The sequence below is a fragment of the Porites lutea genome, chromosome 6, assembly GCF_958299795.1.
Source record: "Porites lutea chromosome 6, jaPorLute2.1, whole genome shotgun sequence".
In the NCBI taxonomy this organism is placed as follows: domain Eukaryota; kingdom Metazoa; phylum Cnidaria; class Anthozoa; order Scleractinia; family Poritidae; genus Porites; species Porites lutea.
Genome location: NC_133206.1, coordinates 26,937,624 through 26,947,346, shown reverse-complemented (window position 1 = coordinate 26,947,346; position 9,723 = coordinate 26,937,624). Strand labels below are relative to the sequence as shown.

The window sequence follows — 9,723 nt, the reverse complement described above, 5'->3', positions numbered from 1 at the left end:
AGGATTTTTTTTAGGAGGGGGTGCACTCGTCTCTTGCTCTACTTCAACACCAATAAACCACATAGTTTTTGCAGAATACCAGTTGTATTAGAAAACCGCAGGTCATCTCAGGGGGGGGGGGTGCGCACCCCCTGCACCCTCCCCCTAGATCCGCCCCTGTAATGTAAGATCTTAAGCAGAAACATAACTTTAGTATGAAACAAACAAACAGCAAGAGCAGCATTACTGGTCCACAATCACTAGTCACCTTCATATCTCAGACTGTACTTTTCTTCAACACGTTTTTGAAATGAAGCCAAAGGTTAACTAAGTGTTTCAAGAACTTGATGGCTGCTTAACAGAGGTGATAACAATAAGAGAACTCTCAGCTGGATGGCCAAATGGTCATAGGTTGCAGTGGCTTGATAGAAGTGACCATTTAATAGAGGCTTAATTTACAATTCTTTCCTAAATTCATTACGGCATGGCACTTGCAGGTACACTCAGACGACCATATACATTTTAATGTAAAAATTAATATTGCTCATTCATGTAGCATCTTGATTGTCCTCACACTTTCTCAGCTCCTTCTCAAGTAATTCCTCATTCACTCTGTGCTTCATCAAAAATGTTCCATTTAAGTGAAACACTGGAATTTCATATTTATACTTTGAGAACCATGCTTCATTGCCCTTTTCTGTGATATCCACTTCCTCAAAATGAAACTGAAAACAAAAAAACAGTGACCAGTTTTAACCAAACATTAGCAAATTTTTTAAAAGAAGAGGAACTGAATAACAGAAGTCAGCCCTTACAGAGCAAGTGAGACTCCTTTTAGCAAATGGCACTCTTGGGCCTATTGCAGGGCTGGGGATGAGTCGTCTACATTTGTGGAACCAACAGTTTTTTTTTTTGGTCCAGAAAAATATAATTTCGTGATGCTAGTTTAAAAAAATTACTTTAATTCTATGCAGAAACAAAGTGAATCAGGGTTAAACAAATAAGAGTTGTAATATAATGTCTTTATAAACAGAGTGGCAAAATGAACTAGTGCTGTCTTAAAGTTGGTCAGGTTTTGAAAAGCCTTAGCAGGATTGGGATTCACTGACTGACTGAGTGATTGATGATTTATTGATTGATTGATGAACAGACCCTGTGCTTGAAACTTTCTAGTACTGCCTTGGCATCATCACAGAGTGGACAGACCTGCTAAAGACAATAAACAACTGGAATAAGAATAACTGCTTCTCTTCAGTAAATCCTCTATGAACAGGTGGCTAGGTCAGTCTCAAACCTTATATTTATTTACGTATTCAGTCGGAAAGCAGAGTTCTAAAACCCGGATTGAAAATTGTGCTGTTAACTTATACAATATACTTACAAATTTTTGATATATAAATTTCAGCTAGTGTTACCTTGGTGTACAACGTTAGGATCGGAAGTGAAGGTTTAGTTGAAGGCAATCTTAACTCAGCACGACCTAAAGCCTTAGGCTGTAACTTGCCAGCTATGGACACTGAAAATTTCCATACTTTCGAACCCATTTTAGTTCATTTTGCACCTCTCAATTGCAAGGAAGGAACGAAAGAGTCCTGGGTGGGTAACCTGTGGTATAAGCCGCTGGTTTTCTTTCACTGTACTGTGGGCTCGAACCTAGCAAAAAAAAGCTAACGTCGGCACGGTACCTAAGACTAATTTGATCCACCACTGTGCAGGGCTCAAAAATTTTACCAAAACAAGTAATTCTACGAGAGCTAAGTATGCGAAGAAACAATGCTGTATTAAGACGGAATCCACCAGCAAATTGGGTAATTTCAACTCAGGGGACAAAAGCCTTGTAACAGAATAAATTAAACAGTACTGCATTCTCTTTTATATTAGGTAACTAATTACATCTAAGAATGCGATATTGTTCAAATTTTTCTGGTACAAGATTTTTGTCCGCTGAAAATCAAAATTACTCAATTTCCTGATGGGCTGCGTCTTAATTCAAATGATCAGGAAAAGTATTTCATAACATACAGAATTTTCAAAAGTAGGTTGAGTTTGATAGTCCGTCACTGTCAACAACAACACTCCTATTTAGGACTACGTTCACCCGGACGATCAAACTCAACCTACTTTTAAAATGACTCCTCAGTTCAAACCTTTCACAGTTATACAGAATTTTGCATTATTTTACATCACGCTCACCGCGCTTCGGATAGTCCACCAGTGGAGCCACACCCATATTCGCCACATGAAGTAGCACCCTTCCCCCCACCCCTTACTGATTATACGGTAGAGAATGAGGACATGGCACGGTCGGATATTTTAAGATGCGGCTCCTCGTCCGTGACACAGCGACAGAACTGGGAGTTACAACAAAACGGTCAAACGAAAAATAGAGGGACCGCAGTCAGGACAAATCAGTGTTAAGATAATTAAAAACAATCTTTGGTTAATAAAAAAAAATAGAGAGAGAGAATATGCACCGCACACACAAATTTGGGTATTGAAAGGTACGTTCGAACTATCCGCGTAGCTAACAATTTCGGATAAGAAGAAAAAGCGACCTAAAACGTTCGAGACAACCAAAGTTCCCCTAAAACATCCGACCGTAAACAGATAAATATTTTTTAGAACAACTTCAAACTCCAAACAGTCTTCTAAATCAGAGAAAACGAGTTGAGACACTCAAGCTTTCGGAAACCTTTAGTCGTTGGGTGCTCCTATCGGTACGCATGAAAAATTTTTTTAAAAATTTGAACTTTTTTACCAAGTCAAGCACCAATTTTCGTACCAATTTGTTTGACCTGACGTGTTAGCGAAACTACTTAAAACATCAGCGAACAGACGTCAGCGAAACGACTTTTTGGCGAAAAGACTGATCTGTAGACTTCGAATTAAACTGAGTAACCCGTTTTCAGGACTTGAGTACCGGTTTTTTTTTTTCTTTAACTCAGCTTCGAACTGCTATTGAAATTTGAAACGATGCATGCACGTAAACATGATTTAATTCTTCCAATTAATATTTCTAACTTTTGTTTCATCCTCCCGTATCTTAATTTGTTCCCAGTAAGGCTGGAAATATAACAGGAATTGATATTTTTCCAACAACCTTTGTCCGGCCTCTGCGCACAATAACGGGGCCCTCTGTCTGGGAGCGTAATGTTGTCTCTCTCGGTTTCCCAGCCTCTCTTGCCCTTACCAGCTTCTCAGGGAGGCCAGGCTGAGGCGGTGTATAGAATCCCCTCTATCAAATTCTTTACTTTTTATCACTTTGGCCAAAGACAAACGTCGTACTTCCCATGAGCTGGATAGCCCAAGTGACAGGAGTTCGTAAGGGAAGGGGAAGCCAATTTGGGCACGAGACCGTACGCGAGAGAGAAGGAAGCTTCTCACGCGCCCGGAATCCCTTTTCCCTTCCCTTTCAAACTCCTGGCACTAAGGCTATGAGCAAGACAAGGCTAATGTTGCTAACAAAGTCTATTGTTCTCTCTCATCAGAGCATTAGTTTCGTCTGTGGGGTTCGCCGTTTGACCCTGACCATAACCTACTCCATGCTAACCTCATTTTTCACTCTTGTGCTTATCAGTTCTTCCTTTGCATTTCTTCTGATTTGCTCGCTACTCTCTTCTATCCTAGTACATTTTGAACATCCTGCTTAACTTAACTTTATAATAAAGTATTGAAAAAGGTGCGCTAACTTTTATCTTGAGGCAAGCCTTTCCATTTGGAGACGACAGACCATTAGAAATAGTTTGGAAAAAAATCACGAACACACACAGACCGCCCAAACTCTTTGGTTAGTTTTATTTTTCAAGGCGTAATTGGTTACATTTACTCTTCGTTGTCATAAGAATTATTTTGTCACAATAGCGCAGCAACCTACAGATACCCTATATTATGCAGAAATAACTATCTATCATGTTAGAGACAGACCATGGATATTTTGAGAGTGGCTTGGATTTTTAGAGAGATGCTGCGATTTCAAAGGAAAGTAACAGGGAGTTTCGCTGCACGAATCGAAAGACGGAACATTTTTTAATTAAGGGATATATATGTGGCGGATTCAGACCCTCAGATAAGGGGGGCCCGGTCATCCAGACCCCGAGATAAGGGGGGGCCGGCCTTAAAAAAATTTTTTTGGGCCTTTGGGGCCTCAGTTTGGTCTAAAAATAAGGGGGACCTCCCCTGGATCCGCCACTGCTTCAATAAAGAACTCGGCACATGAAACGGTTTTGTTTTTATTTTTTGTTACCAGTTTTCTTGTTAATTAACTATTTCATTCGTTATTTGTTATTGAAAACGTTGTTTTCTTTTCCCTTGAACAAAAAGTGCCTAAATGAATTACTATATTTACAATTTTATCATTTTGAAAATGTGTATGCCCTGTAAAGCAGTGCGAGGCGAGTGCTTACCTGTGAGTGAAGTGGTTAGTCACAGGGATAACTGACACCAGACAATTTTATTGAGGAAATTTGAGTGTCTTGTAAGTTGTATACAATAGCGAATAATTACCATAACTTAGCAATTTCTGATGCACTCATTGGTCAAGATGGACAATGAGAGCATTGATAATATATATGGTGAAATAATGGCACAACTATTTGTTTTTCAAGTCTCTTGTTTGCCACCTTTTAAGAATTTTGGCTGAAATAGGTTATTTAAAACATTCAGTGTTATTTTTAAAAATAAATACGCCACAATTTTCCTCGCCTTTACAAAGATGAGATCAAAATGTTCAAAACTCTGCAGTGACACAACAACTCGCCTGGTTTTTCTTGACTTAGATCCTAAAAGATCCAGACTTTGAATTTTACTCTTAAAAGAAGGATAGTAAATGGTGCGTGTAAAACCCAGGACTTGCAGTGATGTCCTGACCTTGAGACACAAGACCTCTAGAGCATATGGGTCATGAACAATGAGAACAGAGTGAAGGAAGGAGCATACCTCCTTCCTTCACTTTCCCCTTCATATCATCTCCCGAATGCTTTATTTTACCTCTCTCCAAGCCTCACTATTAAATATGCAAAAAATCATCTGTGTGTGGAGGAGAGTGAATAAAGTATTGTAAAGGTGAAGAGGATTAGTAAATTATATTGTTATATAGCTGGAAATTTTTTCCCAACAGTGCACGCTCTTATTGGTTACTTTGATGTCACATGACATCTAACAATGAAACTGTTTTCTGACAACATCTCTGAGCAGGAAACATTGCAAAATCTATGACATCAGAGGGTAACAGTGCACTGTTACCCACGAATGTTGACCACCGACTGCCATTAAAGAGAGGTTTAATGAATTTTCAGCTTCAAAATTTCCAGCTATATTACAAATCACACTAGTTCCTCAGGAAACAGTTAATTTTGTTTCCCTTGAATCTCATTGGACCAGTCATTAAGTGTTCAATAATCACTTGATGACTTTGCAGTCTAAATCTGCAGTAACAAGCCACCTGCTGTGATATGATCTCCACCACCTCCAGTCTGCAGGACCTGAGTACAGACTAGCACTGGTGCCACACAGATTTCATAATCATGCTCCTCCCAGCATGACACAGGTGAACTGGGATTGAATTGAACTCTGGGACTGCCGGGAACGACACTTTTGGAGAATGAATCATCCATGAATAGTTTTGACTTCTTGGGGTCAATTTCCTCAGAGCCACAGACATGCCTTGTGGCTGTCAATGAAGCCTTTGCAACAGCTGCTTGAGTATTCTTCCAGTTTGATCCTTTAGTAGTTAGAATGGCTTGAAATGCTAGAGTATGTACATGTAATCTTGTCAGCTCTCTGATCTTTTTTCCATTCCTGTAATTTTCTTTAGAAACTTTGTACACATCTCTCATCAAATCAAGTACAGTAGCGACTCTGGGTTTCTGGCTTGATACCATGGTAATATTTCCATAAAGTAGTTTACTCCATAAATTCGGCAATTCTTGTTCATTCATTCCCATGGAACCTGCATGTGGTATTATATGCTGCAACAGTTCATCAAAAAATGTTTCTTGGTGAAATGGTGCCATTTCAAAGTGAATAGGGACTTGAGATTTGTCAAGAAAAGATGACATCCTTTTCAACATTTCATTGCTTTCCCCAGGAAGGAATCCTGGAAAGTTGTCTAGCATATGAAGCCCTGCAACTACCAAAATGGATGGTGAAAACTGTTGAACCTTCTCTTGAAACTTGTTCAGTGATTTTAGGTAAGGATTATGTTCATCACTGTGTATAACCAATCTATTAGCTCTCTGTGACTCATACTTTCCCCATGGCAAGTGTGCAAGATATTCTAGTATAAGGTGGATATCATCAACGTCAACATTGTCTCCGATGGCAGACATGTTATCTGGCAGCATGTTTATCAATTCTGCTGAGGAATCAGCTGCAGCAAGGACATGACATCCCTCTTTAACAAGTCTTTTACCGATCTGCAACCCACTCCCTCCTACAAGCTTACGTGTTCCTTCTAGGGTCAAGGCTTTGACCACCATCTTGCGAAAAAGTTCCTTATCTTTCATGTAGCGTCTGTCAGAAATAAAAACAGTACAAGTATTTAGTCGTAAAAAGAAATATGGATGGCAAGTTTACATTGTTGCTCAGTGATAACTCTTTCATCTTTAGCCTGTGAATACAGCAATCTCTCCTTGCTCCGTGCCATTAGGGACATTTTGAGGGAGAGACATCTGCAATTACACCCAAAAAAATTCCATACATATCAACATTTTATTGATTAATCGAAAGAAATTGATGGTTACAACTTTTTTCACTGTAAGCTTCATTGATTTTCACAATTTATCATTATTTAATATTGATTTCAATGCCATCAAGGATCCCACCATCCGTCTCTAAATAAGGAGGAAAACTGGCATTTGTTTGAAAGACTTGTGTTCAGCTAGTGATTGGTGATATCATATGTTTTTATTTGCTTTTCCATTTACTTTCAATTTGCACTTCACTGATTTCTGATCAGCACTAGCTCTCTTCAGCCCATTTTTGATTTGATAATGTTAACCTTTCTTTGAACCGTTGAATGGAATTAATATACTAATTATTGCTACAACTTTTCCATCCAAAGCAACGAAAATAGAAACCTTATGTTCTCGAAACATTAAGCCATTCTTTGCCATGGACACCCATTGAAAAACATTGACCGATATTTTGTGCCAATAAAATTCAACAGGTAACTTTGACTAAAATAGATAACATTGGCCAAATCAACACCATTATTGGTCACAACACACACTCTTCATCTGGTTCCAGGTCATGACATCCATTCACTGCTTGAACTTAAGACTTTCACTAGACTTGTCATATATCTCAAGTTAAAACTGGAAATATTGTAAAAAGAAAGCCACATGTCAGATAAATGTGCCAAGCAAAATTCTGAAAAAAGCTGTGATGAAATGGCAGGAGATGTAACTGCCACGACATGTCATCTTCCAGTTGTTCCAAGAATGTACATTCAATAGGGAGCTTTAGGTTCAAGTTGGAGAATGAGCACTACTAGGAGGAAATTAAACTTAAAGTTCAAGGAGGAAATTGAACTAAAATTTTTGATTTGGTTCAAGAAGTAACGTCAGGGTAATATGCATAATTCTCTATGTTCGAATCCCCCATAATACACCCTCTGTTTGCCCCTCAAATTTTGCAGAACAGTCAGTACAGTCAGTCGAATAGTGCTGTTTTAAGCATTTTAACGTACGATTTTTTGTTTCAATTAACATCTTCCTTTCGTAATATCACTTGGATTCTAACTAAGACTTCAAGCAGTGACGACATGCACCAGTTTATAATTTAAGTAGTGATGTAAAATTATTGACATTAAATTAACAGAGCACTCTAAAGTTATATTTTATGAACAGTTTTATAAATATTGAGGTTGTTTTTCAAATAATATCAACAGAAATTTGATTCAATAACCAAAAAATGTTGATTAACGTCGACAGCTCCCAATTTCACTACGTAATTCTGGCTTGATAAGCAATGAAGAAATGCATGCACAAAATCAAGAACATGCCTTTACAACCCCCTTCAATTTTTTCCTCATGCTGTCCTTGACAGATGAGCCAATCGGCTATCTTTCCCAGTAAAATCCTCCGTGTAGTTATTCTCAGTTTTCACATGACGTCACCAAAACTCAAACTAAGAAACTATCGCTTCTTCTGAGTTTCTACTTTCATGTGATATTAGAGCACCTTAAAACCTTTATACAAACAAATTTTTGGTTCAAAAGGATTCTTTACAGGATACAGGATGCTTGAATTTCCAGGCTTTTGCGTGACGCGGCATTTAGCTCGCAGCCAAGAAGGCTTTTATGTGGGTTAAAAACATTGCGGATTTTCAGAGATTTTGCTATCTAAACATTCCTTGTCTTAGAATAAATATTCCTTTAACCTTTATGAGTTCCTCAAGCAAAGAATTCACGCATAAGTAGGAAAACTCAAAAACAGATGTTTCTGTTAGTTTCCGGTGCCCATATTTGTGCCCCTGGAAGGGACACAAACCTGGCGTCTCCATACAAAGCTTTATAAATTTGGGTAAAACGTTTTTCCGACTATCTCTCATATGAATTATTCCATAGACCTGATTCTTGCAAGGCTTTTTGTATATTTACCTTCTTTCATTTCCCAGATTCTAGACTTTCTGTATTAAAAGGTTTCCATTCTTATTTCTGCTTTCTCACGTGAGTGAAAACCGAGAATATTTTGATAGGAAACTGTGTGCGTGACAAAAGCTCGGGAATGACCCCGGGGTTGGCAAATGCCCCCGGGCAGCACAAAATTTGCAAATACCCCACCCGCGGGGCTTACAAGGCGGGCAAATGCCCCGCAGAAGCCCAGGGGGTGGGAGGGGGGGGGGGGTGCTGGGCGTAGCTGGAATTCACTGATACATTAGCATTAATCATATGTAATGTAGGCTAACCCAAACTTCACGAAAATGTGATAATTCCTATAAAAGTTTGTTTAGTTTAGTGGCATTAAATACTTACGATGAAGCTGCACTATGATTAAAGAAAAACGCAAAGGTTTCTAGAAATTCCTTCTCGGACTTGACAACGTCGTGCGCCTTTGCTTCTTTAGGTGGCTCTAGGTTCATCGCTTCTAAGAGGTCGAGAGAATCGACAAAATAATCCACGTTTGCCTCGAAGCCACATGCCACTTTGGGTGTTCCTTTCAAAGGGTTTTCTTGTTCTACAAGTTTTAGTCCATCTAAAACTGCCAGAACACGTTTATATTGACTAGTTACGTGTTTGTAGTAAAAGTAGGCTGCCACAACAATCCCGATTGTCAATATTGTAGCTAAAATGTTGGCCATTTGTTTCCAAATTGTGCCCAAAGATGATTTTAAAACAGATCTAGATCAACAGTAACCTGGTGAAGATGAAAATTACAGCTACAGATGTGACTTTTTTTCCGCGAGTACAAAGAACAAAAGCAAGGCCCTCCGGGAAAGCCGCTGACCATGTATTAGCCTGGGGAGAATGTGCCTCTTTCGAGGGGTGGGTGGGGCGGCGTCGGTTGGAGAGGTAGGGCAAGAGGTAGACTAGAAGAGCCCTAAGTCAGTGGGAGTAGTCTTAGCTCTCCTAAGTTGTACCAAAAAATATAATTTCTTGAAGGCCTTCTTAACAATTTCATTAATATGGATATTCCAGGTCAAATCACTGGAAATATTGAGACCCAAAAACTTTACACTTCGGGCTACAACTTCTAAAGCATGGCCGTTAATGAGAATGGGCTCAAATTCTCGCTGGGATTTTGT

General features: G+C 39.0%; 2 protein-coding genes across 3 annotated transcripts; both read right to left on the bottom strand.

Annotated features, from left to right (window-relative positions):
• Nucleotides 1-197: 197 nt before the first annotated feature.
• On the bottom strand, nt 198-1,600 carry LOC140942329 (glutaredoxin-like protein C5orf63 homolog). Of its 2 annotated transcripts, none has more exons than XM_073391288.1 (3): nt 1,395-1,600; nt 1,132-1,185; nt 198-704 (listed from the first exon to the last, which is right to left on the bottom strand). In XM_073391288.1, the coding sequence occupies exons 1-3, from the start codon at nt 1,521-1,523 to the stop codon at nt 528-530; spliced, it is 360 nt and encodes a 119-aa protein (XP_073247389.1). In that variant the 5' UTR covers nt 1,524-1,600; the 3' UTR covers nt 198-527. The 2 variants fall into 2 exon arrangements, with proteins under 2 accessions (XP_073247389.1, XP_073247388.1); XM_073391287.1 differs by having other exon boundaries at nt 202-704; nt 1,132-1,188; nt 1,395-1,598.
• A 3,539-nt stretch (nt 1,601-5,139) lies between these two features.
• On the bottom strand, nt 5,140-9,370 carry LOC140942320 (ADP-dependent glucokinase-like). Its single transcript, XM_073391277.1, has 2 exons — nt 8,954-9,370; nt 5,140-6,489 (listed from the first exon to the last, which is right to left on the bottom strand). Exons 1-2 carry the CDS (start codon nt 9,277-9,279, stop codon nt 5,397-5,399), a joined length of 1,419 nt encoding a protein of 472 aa, XP_073247378.1. The 5' UTR covers nt 9,280-9,370; the 3' UTR covers nt 5,140-5,396.
• Between the last annotated feature and the right edge of the window lie 353 nt (nt 9,371-9,723).

What these genes read in the sequence shown, in the direction of transcription:
- LOC140942329 (XM_073391287.1), bottom strand. Translation starts at nt 1,523, where the DNA reads ATGGGTTCGAAAGTATGGAAATTTTCAGTGTCCATAGCTGGCAAGTTA. An exon ending in TCCTAACGTTGTACACCAAG is followed by an intron (nt 1,189 to 1,394) that starts GTAACACTAGCT and finishes TATTGTCTTTAG; the next exon opens with CAGGTCTGTCCACTCTGTGA. An exon ending in TAGAAAGTTTCAAGCACAGG is followed by an intron (nt 705 to 1,131) that starts GTCTGTTCATCA and finishes TTTTGTTTTCAG; the next exon opens with TTTCATTTTGAGGAAGTGGA.
- LOC140942320 (XM_073391277.1), bottom strand. Translation starts at nt 9,279, where the DNA reads ATGGCCAACATTTTAGCTACAATATTGACAATCGGGATTGTTGTGGCA. An exon ending in AATCATAGTGCAGCTTCATC is followed by an intron (nt 6,490 to 8,953) that starts GTAAGTATTTAA and finishes TATTTCTGACAG; the next exon opens with ACGCTACATGAAAGATAAGG.